The sequence below is a fragment of the Diabrotica virgifera genome, chromosome 2 (genome assembly GCF_917563875.1).
Source record: "Diabrotica virgifera virgifera chromosome 2, PGI_DIABVI_V3a".
Classification (NCBI taxonomy): domain Eukaryota; kingdom Metazoa; phylum Arthropoda; class Insecta; order Coleoptera; family Chrysomelidae; genus Diabrotica; species Diabrotica virgifera.
The window spans coordinates 11,917,673-11,934,634 of record NC_065444.1 but is presented as its reverse complement, the minus strand read 5'-3'; the positions used below and the strand labels follow the sequence as shown (position 1 = coordinate 11,934,634).

General features: G+C 33.7%; 2 protein-coding genes across 20 annotated transcripts in view; one reads left to right on the top strand and one right to left on the bottom strand.

The window, feature by feature from the left end:
- LOC114333354 (DNA mismatch repair protein Msh2) overlaps window positions 1-16,962 on the bottom strand; it is a 140,789-nt gene that overhangs the window by 81,092 nt on the left and 42,735 nt on the right. The window lies entirely within an intron of this gene.
- The window catches only part of LOC114333353 (uncharacterized), a 40,541-nt gene that overhangs the window by 4,623 nt on the left and 18,956 nt on the right, over window positions 1-16,962 (top strand). For all 18 annotated transcript variants that reach the window (XM_050643375.1, XM_050643374.1, XM_050643371.1 and 15 more), the window contains exons 2-4: window positions 3,171-3,318; window positions 3,436-3,675; window positions 7,877-8,810. In XM_050643375.1, the coding sequence (XP_050499332.1) occupies window positions 3,177-3,318; window positions 3,436-3,675; window positions 7,877-8,810 (1,316 nt within the window). In that variant the 5' untranslated portion in view covers window positions 3,171-3,176. The remainder of the gene's footprint in view (window positions 1-3,170; window positions 3,319-3,435; window positions 3,676-7,876; window positions 8,811-16,962) is intronic.

Genomic DNA, 16,962 nt, shown 5'->3' with positions numbered 1-16,962 from the left:
TAAGCCACGATGTTCTTCCTGAACGTCTTCTTCGAATAATTTAGTTACACCACTATATAACAGGCTGTACTTTTTACAGTGGATCATTACATTTGCAAAATATGTTAACTTTCTGGTTTTACTGATTGTTACCATTAGTATCTCTCTTCATTCTAATTAACTCACTTTAATAGCGTATTCTGTTCTGTGCATCCAACTAATATGCAGATGAAAAGATAGGATATACAAAGGATTTCCTCAGTTTTCACTGTATTCCTTCACTAAATTATTCTCTCCAGTTCTTTCTGTTTTGCCAGTCCCATTCCAGCAGATTTCATCTTTCCATTGCTTCGTCCACTTCATATCTGAAAGATCTTCGGGGTCTGCCTCTTTTCCTTCTTCCTATTGGACTCATCTCTGTTATTCAATTTATCCAAGGATTTTGGTCTGCTCTTCTGACATGTCCGTACAAGGTTAATCTCTGTTCTATGTAGTCTATTCTATCTGAGTTCACTCCCATTCTTTTCTTAATCTCTATGTTATTTATTCTATCTCTTCTTGATATTCTGCAGCTTCTCCTTAGGAATTCCATCTTTGTTGCTCTTATTTTGTTTTTAATTTTCTTATTTATTATCCAATTTTCATACCCATAAGTGAGGATACTTCTTGTTAAGGTGTTATATATTCTTCTTTTTATTTTATACTGATGTTCTTATCCCACAGTACCGGATTCAATTTTCGTATGCAGTTTCTTGTTTGTATAATAGGCCAGGGTAATAAGACAAAAATATACCCTGTTCGTGACACTCGAGCAGCCAGGGTACTGAAGCGTTTTTTCGACAAGTAATACCTATAGGAACAAATTGTAACTATTTCATGCGTAGGATCTGGCGGCCATTTTTATTTATAAACAATTAACTGTCAAAAAATGGCATTTTTCCCTTTTTTTTCAAATCAATGGAAAACAGTGAAACTTATGATTTTTTTAGTACAAATATCTTTGAAATTATGGAAAAAGCTTTAAAATGACAAGTTTGATATACTCATTTATTGTTAATATAATTGCGAAAAAAGGTCGGAATTGCAAAAAAAAATATTTTCGCAATAACTGCTGTAAAAATTAGTTAACAGGTTTGAAATTTTTGTCAAATGAGGGTTCTTCGGTGCTTAATATGTGACAAAAATTTCAAAGCGATTCATTCAATTGTTTAAATTTTATTCGAATTGTTTATCTCAGTGAGCATTTTTTTTGCACTAACATAAGTCAGAAAACAATGACGTTAGAACCATTCCACAGGTGTCAAATGGAAGAGCATGAACTATATTTTCAACTTGGTTTAAGAAAAGCGAATAAAAAATGCATTTATTAGTAATAAATAATTGTGCAAAAGTATCGTAAATCTTTCCTTATAAACTTTTTGAATAACTTTTTCCAAAAAAATTAACTCTTTTACCCTGTTTTAAGTGCACAACTACCAAGTAATGTTATTTATATCATAATGATAAAAAGTTGTACGAAATATGTATAATTTCTTATATAACAAAATAAAAAGTTTATAGGGAAAGGTTTATGATACTTTTGCATAATTATTTATTACTAATAAATGCATCTTTTATTCACTTTTTTTAAACCAAGTTGAAAATATAGCTCATGCTCTTTCATTTGACATCTGTGGAATGGTTCTAACGTCATTTTTTTCTGACTTATGTTATTGTAAAAAAAATGCTCTCTGGGATAAACAATTTGAATAAAATTTAAACAATTGAATGAATCGCTTTGAAAGTTTTATCACATATTAAGCACCAAAGAACCCTTATATGACAAAAATTTCAAAGCTGTACACTAATTTTTACAATAGATATTGCGAAATTAATTTTTTTTGCAATTCCGACCTTTTTTCGCAATTATATTAACAATAAATGAGTATATCAAACTTTGTAGTACGTCATTTTAAAGCTTTTTCCATAATCTCAAAGATATTTGTACTAAAAAAACCAAAAGTTTCACTGTTTTCCATTGATTTAAAAAAAAAGGGAAAAATGCCATTTTTGACACTTATTGTTTATAAATAAAAATGGCCGCCAGATCCTACGCAGGAAATAGTTACAATTTGCTCTTATAGGTATTACCTGTCGAAAAAACGCTTCAGTACCCTGGCTGCTCGAGTGTCATGGAAAAAACCTTATTACCCTGGACTAAAGTCTATTTTTTATATCTTATTCAGTTTTTCCTTTGTTTAATAATATGAAACCTAAATACGACTTGTAGTTACTTGTCTGTTCCTTTGATTTATTTACCTTCGTCTATTTCCAGCTGCTTTATTTCTGTATTCTCCGTTGTTAGGTATTCAGTTTTCTTTAGGGTTTATTTTCATCCCATTCTTTGTATATTCCTGTTCCAATTTTCTCACCATAAAACTGAGGCCATCTTCGTCTTGTACGATCACTATTTGGTCGTCAGCAAAACTCATATAGTTAGATAAGATAACTGCCCTCAAATGAGAGGATAAGACCACACTTGTCCTTGTGGTTCTTTTAATAAAATGCAGATTTTGTTTACCTCAACAGAGAAACAAATTGATAAACACAAATTTCTTCTTAAAGATTATATAAAGTATTTACTTCTAAATATATTTACATTGACATATGAACTGTAGCGATATTTTTATTGCGTCATGAAAATTTTATTTTTTTAAATTCGGGAGATAAAGCAATTTTGAACAAATTAATTGGACATGTCCCCTTCAAATATCGGTCTGGGTCAATGTCATCGGTTACCGACTTAAGTCTCATTAAAAAGTGAAAAAATAAGGTGACGAGAATTGTACTTATCAGCTATAACTATTTCTAAATGTTCAAAATGATATGTATGAATCTCCATATAATTATAAAATCGCTTTTAGAAAAAATTAAAACGAAAATATACGTCATTTTAATTCTTCCAATGAAGCAGAAGTGGTACTATAAATCTTGCTTGTAAAATACTTAATACCATTGCCATACTAAAAAGTTAAGCGGAGTTAAATCGGGGAATTTTGTTGGTCATTCATTAAAACCTCTTCGTTCCAACTACTACTAACATTGGTAGTAGAAAGTTTTTAAACAAAAGCATAAACCAAATAAATATATAAACAATTTTTTATATTATTTTTAAATTTTTGTTAAATTGACTTTGTTACTTAATATTTCAGATAATCATGAAGGTTCCCTTTCTGTTTATAACAGTACTGGGATGTTCGTTGGCTAGTCCTAATGGGTACTACCATCAGGAGTACAACTATAAAACATCACAATCATCTTACAAAAACAATGAATTGCAACATAAGACTGATGATCAAGGTTTGTATAATCTACAAAAGTTTGTATATACACAAGTTTGTAATTTTTTTGCCTGTTATAGTATAAATTTTTCTTAACACAGCTTTTGTAACATAATCAAGCAATATCTCGTTGCAGGTTATTATAAAAAAGATGGTGATTTAGAAAATAGATATAAGCCTATCGAAGATTCAAACAGCGAACATTCAGAATATATAAATCCAAAACTGCAAAACGGCCAGTATGGATTGGACACAAACTCCTATGGTCACATGAGAGCTGACGGAACCTATGGATATGGCAACCAAAACAGCATGGGTGTCGAAGGTCTCGCCAGAAACGACAGGATCTATGGCAGTCAAGCTGGATATTCTGCTGGTAAGTTTTCAAAGAACAGTGCAAGGGAAATAACTAATTAGTCTTCTCCCCCCTCACTTTTCCCTTTAATTTAGTCAATTTGTACTCTACGAGCTCCCTAGTGGGAAAGTTTTAGGGTAGTTCCGATTTCTTTCATTTGAACATTGAAAAAATCGCGAAAAAAGCGAAAAATTTCTGCTGTTTTCCGCTTTTTTGCTCAACTCTCGAAAACTATTAACTTTTAGTAAATACTTGCTTTTAACTGCTTAAAACTATTAACTTTTAGTAAAGACTTGCCGTCAAACTTCCAACATGTGAACAAGTCACACCCAAATTTCAGATGTTACCTAGGGCAAATTAAATTATATTTTAAACATCAAGGCTTAAGGTAGCTTTTTATACTTATGCTTCCTTAACGGACTACTTGAAATGGGCTTTGACCCACATATTTTTGTAAAATAGCATTTTGGTGGCTAACATGTACATTGCACGTAAGCACTGATGATGACTGGTAAACCAGTCGAAAACTAGTTATGTGAATTGATGTGGCCCTTTTGAGGGTTTTTTTAAATATACCTTTTATACAGCATTTATTGTTTTTTTTTTTTAGTAAATAGTCTGTTACAGAAATTAAAGTACTTAAAATTCTCTACAAATATCACTATTTACTTTTTTTTTCAGACGAACCGTTCGGTCTAAAGTGCGAGTTGAAAATTGTCAATTTTTAACGGTCTCGGCAAAACCCACTTTTTACCTTCCAAAACTTGATTTTTTATTAGAATGCTGTCATTTGATAAATTTCTCCTAGTTTTCTGTACAAATAATAAATGCTAGTTAATAATATGAATATGGTATGTCTATTTTCACAGCTTCCATGAATCCATTCCATCCTAAAGTACCGAGAATGTCTCTGCTTTTCCCTTAGAGCCACAGAAGATCAGGCACAGATGGAGTCACAGTTTCAGTTGGTGTGAACATTCCCTTCGGATCTGTTATCTTGATTTCTGATAAACCTTGAGGTATTGTCCTTTTAAAATGAATTAGGTAAACAGCTTCCTGACATTCATAAACCTCAGGCGCGGGTTTAGTTTTTAACCGAGGAATGGATTGGTTAGGAGCTACTCCATGTTTTGGTGCAATACAAGAAATGCCACCCATGACGTGAAAAGTGTGGTATCCGTCGATCGTATGTACGTTAAATTCAGTGTTATCGTACACGTGTTGTGTAAAGCACGGCTGGTCAATGTTCTGCGGATCCCTTGCGATTGCTGACACTTCCAGACAAGGAACGCGCTTGCTCAAAGTCTTGTAGCAGCAGTAAGGCTCATATAATTCGTCTCACCATTCCTTGCCGGGTTAGCCGTTTTCTCTACAAAAAGTACGGCTCAAGAAAATAGGTTGATGTAGTTTCCTCTTTGGGGTTTTGTTCATCCTGTACAGAAGCTGTTCGCCTGGAAGTGTCAGCATTCGCATGGGATCCGCAGAAAATTGAACTGCCGTGCTTTACAGGTGTACGATAACGCTGATTTTAACGTACATACAATCGACGGATACCACACTTTTCACGTCATAGGTGGCATTTCTTGTATTGCACCAAAACATGCAGTAGCTCCTAACCAATCCATTCCTCGGTTAAAAACGAAACCCGCGCCTTAGGTTTATGAAAGTCAGGAAGCTGTTCAACTAATTCATTTTAAAAGGACAAAACCTCAAGGTTTATCAGAAATCAAGATAGCAGATCTGAAGGAAATGTTCACACCAACTGAAACTGCGACTCCATCTGTGCCTGATCTTCTGTGGCTCTAAGGGAAAAGCAGAGACATTTCCGGCCTCTTAGGATGGAATGGATTCATGGAAGCTGTCACAGGAGACATACCATATGAACTAAAATTTATTATTTGTCCAGAAAACTAGGAGAAATTTATCAAATGAGCATTCTAATAAAAAATAAAGTTTTGGAATGTAAAAAGTGGGTTTTGCCGAGACCGTTAAAAATTGGCAATTTTCTGATATTTGTCTACAGTAATACTGATATTTGTAGAGAATTTTAAGTACTTTAATTTCTGTTAACAGACCATTTACTGAAAGTTAATAGTTTTCGAGATTTAAGCAAAAAAGCGAGAATAAGCAGAAATTTTACGATTTTATCGCGATTTTTTCAATGTTCCGTCACGAAATTTTGTCCGGAAACCTCATATTCGGATTCAGCAGCCCAAAATACATATATATTGGAAGAAATCAGAACTACCCCAAAACTTTCCTAGTCAAAACACGATGTTCAAACGATTTTTAATATAGTCTACAGGGTTGGTCGAAACTCGGTATGAGTATTTTCTTAGTTTTCTTAAATGGAACACCCTGTATTTTAGTATTGTAATGAAATGATATTTTATGGTACTTTTTTATTTCTTAAGCATTCCCTATACCTAAGTGCTTAAATTTGTAAGTTATTCGTGATTATTTAAGCCAAATATTAATTGCAAGAAAAATTACGTGAAATTTTATTGGGTGGCCGTGAAAATATTCAATCAAAAATAATTTTTCGAAAAAAAAATACATCATAATCTAGCCTGATCCTTAATTTATTAATATTGGATGAGCTATCCAAAATAAATTCGCAGTTAAGATTCGCACCTCTAGAAAGGGTGTTTACAGTGTCAATATTTATTGTTTTGGTGCAATATTAACGTGCAAATATTTAGAATGGTGTTCATTTAAGCAGAGAAGAACAAGTTGAGGAAACTGAGTTTGTAGATAATTTAGCAACTTTAAAATATGATGATGAGTCGGCTGAAATAATGGCAGATTTGGCACTTTATCGGTCTAAGGAGTGATTTTTTGAAAAATCATACGTTGTAAAATCAATTGAAAATCTAGACCCAATTATATGGTGAAAAGGTACATGTTTTCTGAACAAAATTCACTGAAATAGCGGTTGATATATTAAGCATGCCTTCATCCAGTGCAGCGACTGAAAGAAGTTTCAGTACTTATGGTTTTTTTATTCACTCCTCTAAACGAAACCGGCTCAATGCTGAACGGGCTCGTAAGGTAACTTTTATTGCTCACCATTTAAAATTATTAGACGTAGACCAAGCTGAGCTGGCTACTCGTGAAAGACAAAATCCCACAACTTCTTATTACTACATTGAAATTCAGAATGTAGGTGACTAGGATGAGCTAATGATAGAAATAGATTCTGAATCTGAGGCCTCATCTTTTATCATACCACATTGATTATTTGCTGTTAAGAAGAAAATTTAATTTTTTATCAAAGAAATGTTGTGTTTTCTGTTGTTTTTGTATTTTTTTATGTACAAATAACACTGTTGTTTCGTCTCATAATTTTGTATATAAGATCATGATTTTTAATACCCTATTTTCCATCTTCAACAATATTCTTAAGCGCGTCATGGGGTTCATTCCCAGAAAATTCTCCATATCGAGAATATTCTCGAGAATATTCTCCGATTTTTCATTCTCGAGAATATTCCAACACTAGCCCCAACTTTTACCTAAATACCTTTTTTTCGTATCTCTTACGACAAACGAGTAATTGGACTTTGTCACACTAATGCCCCACCCTGTATTTGTCCTCTACCAAGACCGCTGTTTTCTTTGATTTTACCCTTCATAATCAGATGCAACAACTCGTACTTATCATTTATAAGTATGTGCCCCATATATGCTGCCTTTCGTCTTTTAATGGTGGTCAAAAGTTCCCTGTCTCTTCCCATTCTACGCAACAATATGATCGGTCCATGGTATTTTCAAAAGTCTCCTAAAATGCCGCATCTCAAAAGCTTCCAGCTTTCTCATTAAGTCAACTTTAACAGTCCAGGCTTTGACACCATAAAGAAGAATAGAGTGGATATAACATTTTACCATCCGATATGGAATTTGCAGATTGAGTCATTGGTTACTCAGAAATTTCCTCATCTTCAAAAAGGCTGCTCTTGATTGCTCTATTATTGATCGAATTTCTGATTTCGGATTTAGATCTTCCGTAATCCAGCCTTCTAAGTATTTCATTTTGTCCATTTGTTGAATATTTTCATTTTTTATCTGGATCCTTATAATGACTTTGCCCCTCTTGCTGATAATCATGATTTATGTTTACTTTCTAAAAAAGCCTCTCTCTAAAAAACTAATTAGTGAAAGGCTTAAACCAGCTGTATTATTATTTTTTAAATTATCTGATATAAAATTTGCCCCTTTTAAGGTTACGGTAGCAGCAACAGTCACAGCTACAGTACAAACTCCAACCTTAGGATGTTAACGTCTCGTCTTCAACAAGAATTGGAGAGAGATTTGCAAGAAGCTGTTCGCCAAAACAGCGCCTATTCTCAATCTAGGATAGATATGACTGAACTTGAAAGAGAGCTAAGGAGGAATTTAACGGAGAGGCTAAACAACGAGCTGAATCTTAAATACGGTCAACAAATTGTTCGCAGTGGGATGTCCTATTCCATGAGTGGAGGAAGATTACAACCAACTGCAAACTACGATAACCAAGAACTTGTAGACCTTAAGAGCCAGATAGAAAACACCTTGCTCAATCAGTTACGCACCCAATATAGCCAATACAGTCAACAGAGCAGCTATGGTAGTTCAAACTCTTACCAACACAATGGAGGTGCCTACGTTTACCCCGTAACACAGAGACCAGTATACTACACCACAACCTACAGGCCGATTTACCCAACCTTGACATCTGGAGGATACGTCGACACCCACAATCAACAATATAACACGGTTAAGACACGATACACTCCAATTGCTAATCCTGAAAGTCTCACATCGATTGCTTCAAGAGTCCAAAGTCAATTGGACGCAAATCTGAACAACGTACTGGACGAAACACGTAGAACTCACTTCTCATCAAGTCAACAGTACTCTTTGACGAACCCTGATGCTCTTCTTGAAAGATTGAGGAACGAACTGAGAAACAACATCACCTACCAATTAGACGATATGATCAGTAAGAATTACGGATCGCAGACGCAAAAAGACGGATACTTGTACTCTGTCGGATCTAACGGTGCCATATCGACAGATTACAATTACGGATTGAGAGATATGGAAAATTTGAAGGAGCAGATCCAAAGAAATTTGATTAATAAATTGGAAAGAGACTTTGAATCTTCCAGAAAGAGGTAAGAAATAGTTAATGTAATATTTGCACTAATTCATGATCATGATACTATCCAAAGGCTCGAACATTAATCGTTCTAAGAATGAGTATTAAGAGACAGTATTTTCAAAATTCTAGAGATAATCCAGGGAAATAAGATTTTTCTCGTGACAAATCCCCCTCCAGGCCGAAACCAAATTTTTTGAGTAGTATGGACATCTATAATAATAACCTATATGTTTCCTGCAGCCGATTTTGATGATATCATCATCATCATTGGCTCGACAGCCCTTTCTGGGTCTTGGCCTGTTCCAGGATTCTTCTCCACTCTGATCTGTTTCGTGCTTTTTTCTCCAGTTTTTTATTTTTAAGATTTTTATATCATTTTCTATTTGTTCTAAATATCTCAGCTTCGGTCTTCCTCTTGTTCTTTTTCCTACTGGCATCTGTTTGAATATTTTGTTTGGTATTTCGCCTTCTTCCATTCTTTCTACATGTCCCATCCAACGCAGCCGTCCTATTTTAATGAATGTTATGATATCTGGATCCTGGTATATTTCGTATAGTTCAAAGTTGTACCTTCTTCGCCAAATTCCATTTTCTTTTGTGCCCTTATATATGTGTCGCAAGATTTTTCTTTCAAAGGTGGCTAGCAATGTTTCCTCTCTTTTAGTGAGTGTCCAGGTTTCTGAGCCGTATGTGAGTACCGGTCTTATTAGGGTTTTGTATATTTGGCATTTTGTTTTCCTTGCGACGTTGTCTGATCTTAGTTGCCGAATTAAGCCATGATAACTTTTATTGGCAATAAATATTCGCCTCTTCACTTCCTCTGCTACGTTATTATCAGATGTGACTAGGGATCCCAAGTATGTAAAGTTTTTTACCCCCTCAATGTTGTATTCTCCTATTGTTATATTTTGTGGCTGCCTTATTTCTGTGTTTTTACTTACCTGCATATATTTTGTTTTGTTCTGGTTGATTTTCAGGCCACTATTTTGTGCAGCTCGTTCTATTTGATTGAATGCCTCTATCATTTCTCTTCTTGATCTTGCGATTATGTCAACATCATCTGCAAATGCTAGTATTTGCACGCTTTTATTAATGATTGTTCCTCGAGTATTGACTGTTGTGTCCCTCATTATTTTCTCGAGTACGATGTTGAACAAGATGCATGACAGAGCGTCTTCCTGGCGTAGTCCCTTTTTCACATCTATTGTTTCCGTTAGTTCGTTTTGTATCCGGATTTTACTTTCTACTTTTAGAGATTCTTTTATCAGTTCTATTAGTTGTGTTGGTATATTAAATTCTTTCATTGCTTTTATTAAGAATTCTCGGTTTATATTGTCATATGCGCTTTCGAAGTCTATGAAGAGATGATGTGTGTCGATGTTATGTTCACTTGTTTTTTCAAGGATCTGTCGCAGAACAAATATCTGGTCTATTGTTGACTTCTGTCTACAGAAGCCACTTTGGTACCTGCCAACTATTTTTTCAGCGTGTGGTCTAAGTCTTTCATAAATGACGTTGGACATTATTTTGTATGCTGCATTCAGCAGCGTGATTCCACGGTAGTTTCCACATTCTAACTGATTCCCTTTTTTATGTAATGGTACAATAATACCACTATTCCACTCCGCTGGTAGCTGTTTATTTGACCATATCTTTGTTATCAATACATGTATTGTTTTCTGTAGTGCGTCTCCTCCTTCCTTCAGTAATTCTGATGCTACTTGATCCGATCCCGGTGATTTATTGTTCTTTAATTTGTCTACTGCTGTTCTAATCTCGGCTATTGTTGGTAGACTCTTTTCTCTGTTGTCTGCTTGGTCTAATGGTATATCAGGGTTCGTCTCACTCCCATCTCCTTCAAGCTTTTCCGTAAAATGTTCTGTCCATCTTCTTAGTATCTCTTGCTGTTCTGTCAATATATTACCTTCCTTATCTCTACACATCGTCGTTCTCGGTTTGAAGTCTTTTCTGCTTTTGTTCAGTTTCTGATAAAATTTTCTTGTCTCTGTCGATCTACTTAGTTCTTGCAGTTCCTGAAGTTCTTTGTTCATATATTCTCTCTTTTTTCTTCGGTGAGTTTTCTTTTCTTCTCTGCGTAGTTGTTTATATTCTTCCTCTGCTTGTCGGGTTCTGTGCCCCTGTTGCATCAGTAAATATGCTCTGTTTTTTCTGTGTGTTATAATCTGACATTCTATAGCTGTCTCTTTTATGATTTCTCTGCACTCTTCCCACTCCTTATTTGGGTTTTCATGTTTTGGTCTGTTTTCTAGTTTGATGCTTATCTTTTCTTTATACTCTTTATTTTTATTTGTTTCTTTGAGTCCTTCTACCTTGTATCGTTCATGTTTAGAGCCTCTTTCCTTTTTGATGTTTGAAATTCTAGCCCTTACTCTACTTCGACCAGGTAGTGATCAGAATCCGCATTTGCCCCTCTTCTGGTGCGGACGTTTATTATATTCGATTGGTGTCTCGAGTCTACAATAACATGATCTATCATATTTACTGTCATTCCATCTGGGGACTTCCATCTGATGATATACATAGTTATAAACAAATAAAGATCAAAAAAAGGTAAATTTTCGCTTTTTTCGTCTATTACCAAAAAGTTAAGCATTTTAAACAACTTTGAGCATACGAAACTCATAAATCGTATAAAACACTTCAATATGGCGTTCGCTGAATATGTCTATCCTTGTTGGTTGCTTAGAAAATTTCAAAATAAATCATAAATTTTGAGTTTTTATAAATTTTCATAACTTATGTAAAAATTAACTTAGAACCTTCTTATTAAACAGAATGCTGAGACTTCTGGTGCTTAAATCATGCCCTAAATTTTAAAGCAATTGGTCAAATATTTTAAAAGTCATTTAATTTGTTTATCCCAAATTCATTTTTGTTTGCAACACTGTAAGTCAGAAAATTATGAGGTTACAGTAATACTTCGGACAGTTTATGAAAGAAGAACATTCATACTATTAACTTAATTAATACTACCAATTAACTTAACCAATTACCTATTAACTTAATTACCTATTAACTTAATATAAACCAATTACCTATTAACTTAATATAAGAATAACAGTAGGAGTTACTCTCCCCACCAATTTAAATTCCATTTTATGTACACGAAATATAAATTTGTATAAAATTGTTTATAACCACTTAAAAAATATGAAAATTGATATTTAAAAAAAAATATATATATAAAAAAAAATATATATATATAAAAAAAAAAGAAAAAAAAATTATAAAAAAAAATAAATAAATAAGGTAAGTGTACCAATAATGGGCACCTTAAGCAAACAAACTTGTTTTTCTCGCCTCTAGGTAATATTGAGGTCTCGATTGTTTTATTTGTTTATTATATTATGTTTACTTTAAAGTATTATGTGACTATGGTGGTAAAATATTGTCTGATATATTTTAGAAAAAAAATTATATATGGTGCCCTCATTGCCCCAGTAATGGGCACACAATTTTTCACACCACCCTATGTTGGGCACCCCTATATTGGGCACTTATAAAATGTAATTTATGGTGGAAATGATTTTATATTTTATCAATACCAAGGAAAATAAAGTATTAAAACACAAATATGTATAACCTAATAATCGAACAATGATTTATTTTTAACTTCTTCGTAAGTATTTAAGTAATTGCATACTTAATATTGTTAATACATAATAAAAGCAAAACTTATTTTAAGGTATTTAAGTATTTTGTTATTTTTCCAATACACTTATTTTTTTTCTTAAAACTATAAATTAAATGACTATCTTTATGAGTAATATCAGGAGCAGAGATTACTCTAATTATTTGATTAATATTTATCGAGGAAATGTCTTTGTCCACAACCTTAAAAAGTTATTTTGTTTCGTCCACAGACCTTAAGCCTTGGACAACAAACTCTCCTGGTTCAGGCCCTTTTTGTTGTACTATGCATAAGTACTGGTATACAGTTGTTCCCCTCTTACCCATTAAAAACTGGCCAATTATAAAGTCTCCTTCCTTAATTGTACACTGGCTGACTAATTCAGTATTTTCGTCCTCACTACTTTCTGAATCAAAGGAAGACATCCCTGACTCTTCATAAATGATTGATTCAGAAGAAGAACTAGATGGAGATGAATGTACTACAACCTTTTGTTTTAATTTGCGCTTTTCTTCTGCTTCTTTCTTTTTGGTTTCACGTATTAATTTTCTTCTTTGCTTCTCGTCCTCTAACCTTTTTTTAGCTTCATCCTTTTTTGCAAAATAGGCAAGCATTTGAGAAGAAGTAACTACCGCTGGCAGCTTTTCTTTTTTTGATCGTTTTTTTTTTATCTTCTGAAGTCTCACCAGGCCAAAACAGAGTTCTTTTAAATGGAGAAGGTACCATTGGGTCTACTTTGGATCCAGATGAATGACCAATGGGTGGAGGAGTTGACGAAGTCATACCAGCATCAATCAAAGCATCTGGTGCATAATATGGTGCTGTAGAAGGGCCCGCTAACTGATCATCTTGAGTTGGGGAAACACTAAGACCCCTTTCTGGCTAGACCCCCTAGATTTCTGAATGTTAGATTGTTTTTCATTAAGCCACAAGTGGTATAAAGAAAAATCCCTTATATCACCTCGCCAGTCTCCTACATTTTTTTCAAATTCTTGCATTTTAGCTAGTCCTATTTTTTTCTCAAGTGTCTTAAGGAAAGTATCATGAGGGACACCAACAGACTGCAACTGTTGAAATGGATGCTGGGCCTTATGTTTTGACACTTCTGGTATTTTAACTACCGTTAGATCCCAAGGTACTAAACCGCATGCCTTAAAACCATTTTGAATGATTGTGAGTGCAAGTTTTTGTAATATGCTATTTAAAATAATCGGGAAATTATGCTTTTCTACTTGCCGACCTTCATTTGCCATGCGCCAATCAGCAACTTCCTGTCTCCATTTCAACTTAATTGAATGGAAAACAGCAACGTCCATAGGTTGTAGTACATGGGTCGCATTTGGTAAAAGTGATATAAGTTCAATTTCGTTGGCTGCACAAAAGGTAACCAATGGCATCGAGATGTGGGACTTGTGACCATCCATAAAAAGTAAAACGGGCCGTGTGATGTTGTTATTTGTCAGCCAAGGATGAAAAAAATTTACTATGTATTCATAGAATGTCTCATTGGTCATCCATCCATTTTCTGACCTACCAATGGGCCATTCGGGGGGCATGGCTGAAACGATTAATTGTGGTAATCTTACATACCTATACACAATCATCGGTGGAGCAAGTTCTCCAGCTGCGTTGGCTGTAAGGAGCACAGTTAAATTTAATTTTTCATCGCCACCGGATGCCGTGTATACAGATTTAGAGCCCTTTGCGGCCAGAACCTTTCCAGGTTTCGGATTGAGATAAAATGCAGTTTCGTCACAATTAAAAACTCTTTTTGGATCTTCCAATGCTCCTCTCAAATTATTGTCAGTTACATATTGTTGCACCTCCTGAAACCATTTTTCTATTTCTGCCTGAGTTGCTGCTCGTCTCTGAACTGTTAAGTTTTGACTGGTACGAATGGAAACGTCAGGGTGGCGCTTCATAAACCCTTCATACCACTTCCTTCCAGGGTCAGTGCTTCCATCTCCAAAAGTGATATTTAATTCTTTTGCAGTTTTAGCAACGCTAAACAAAAATGTGTCTTTTGACACTGGGAAACCTTTGTTAGCCATCTCCTTGATCCAGCGAACAAAAACTAGCTCCTTATCGAGAGAAAAAACAGTGGGGGACCCATGCGTGTTGCCACAAAAACATCTGTCTTTAACCTCCGTTGAAGTGTGGGACGTGATATATTATGTTTCTTGGCCGTTGATTTTATCGAAATTCCTTCCCTTACTTCTTCTATGGCTAATTTGATTACATCTTCAGAGTACTTCTTGTACGACATAGTGATCCTGAAACAAAATAAGACAAGTTGCAAGACAAAATAAAAATATGATTTGGAGTTCCTATGATGGGCACTGGCAATGTCCCTATATTGGGCATGGGTGCCCATTATTGGAACCAGTTTTTATGTGATACTGACGACCGTATCTATGTATTTTATATCCAGTGGACTTTTACATACAAGCACAATCCCACCTTATACCACATTTCTCAAGTTGGGCACACTGCCCATTATTGGTACATTGATAAAATTTGTGTTCCTAATTTGGGCACCCATGTTCAAAACCAATAAGATAATGTTTTTTATATTCTTGGAGATGTGTTTATTAATTTTATACATTAAGTATACAAACAAAGCCAATACCACAATGCAAAACTAAATAAAGTTGATGAAAAATAAGTATTAAAAAAACTTACCTCTTAGTAAATCGCATAATTTGAGGTTATTTTGGCGCGTAAATTCACAACCGCTAACAACAAACCACACACGGCAAAATTCCCAGTCAAACTGAGGGCGGTATTTAGATGAATGGCAAGCCAAGATTCAAGGTTACTTCCCGCACTACTTTTTTTTGTGACTAAAAGCACAGTAACGTTATTTTATCAATATATTCACGGGGTGCCCATTATAGGTGCAGTGCCCAAATTAGGTACACTTACCTTATTAAAAAACAATAAAAAAAAACAAAATAAAATAAAAACAAAAAAAAAACAAAAAAACAAACAAAAAAAAACAAAAAAAAAAAACAACAAAATCACAAAGAAGGCCTAAACCTCCGCGAGGATGAATCGGGTTTAGATCTTAGCGCGAAAGAAAAAAAAAAGAAAAAAAAAATTAATATCAATTAGTTGTTTAGTATAAGTATTTAGTAATAATGTTTTATTAGTATGTATTTTTAATGTAATGTATGTAATATATGTTTGTGATTATTAAAATATAATGTATATCAGTTAAAATTAGGAAATTGTGTCTATGAAAATAAAAAAAAAATAAAAAAAAATTTGAGCTGGCCAATTGGTTCAAACCAAGGTCATAAATCTAAACACACACACAACTTAATTAAAAACATGACAAAAAGTAATTTTAAACAGTGTAAAATTATTTTGCAAAAACATGTCGATTTTTTGCTTATTTATAAACAATTAGAATAACGTTTTAACCGTTACCCGTAGAAAAATTATTTTTTCATATTTAGAAAGACTGAATTTTTAATTTTTATACACATTTAGAAAGAAAAACAATTGTCCTAGGACAATTAGTTGTCCTAGGACAATTAGGGACGAAGTTAGCTCCCCCTTTTTTAATTCACATGTTCTTGCAAAATAATTTTGCAATATTTAGAATTATTTTTTGTAATTTTTTTAAATAAAATAATAGTGTAAATTTTCTTCTTTCATAAACTATCCAAAGTATTACTGAAACTTCATCATTTTCTGACTTATAGTGTTAATTAATTTGGGATAAACAAATTATAACCTTTAAAATATTTGACCAAGTGCTTTAAAATTTAGGGTATGATTTAAGCACCACAAGTCTCAGCATTCTGTGTAATAAGAAGGTTCTAAGTTATTTTACATAAGTTATGAATATTTAAAAAACTCAAAATTTATGATTTATTTTGCAATTTCCTAAGCAACCAATAAGGATAGACATATTCAGCGAACGCCATATTGAAGTATTTTATACGATTTATGAGTTTCTTACGCTCAAAGTTGTTTAAAATGCTTAACTTTTTGGTAATAGACGAAAAAAGCGAAAATTTACCGTTTTTTAATCTTCATTTGTTTATAACTATGTAGATATCATCAAAATCGCCTGCAGGAAACATAGATATAGTATAGGTTATTATTATAGATGTCCATACTACTCAAAAAATTTGGTTTTGGTCTGGAGGGGATCGTGTCACCAACAGGATATTTTTTTTCCTTATTTCTCTGAACTAAGATGTAAAATTATATTCCACATCTCATTGGTTCTTTGCTGATTACTATTGTTTTAGTTTTCTGAGTTGAGATTGTCATATTGAATTCTTTTGCTCTTATGTTAAATAGGCTTATGTTAATTAGGCTTTGCAGACTATCTTCATCTTGGGCCATCAATATTGCGTAACAGAGTATTTTTACTTCTTTGTTTCCCATGCTGTATCCTTTTCCTTTGTAGACCCTTTTGATGCATTCATCCATGATTAAATTGAAGAGCATAGGGCTCAATGAGTCTTATTCCGCTGCCTATGTCTATGGTTTCTGT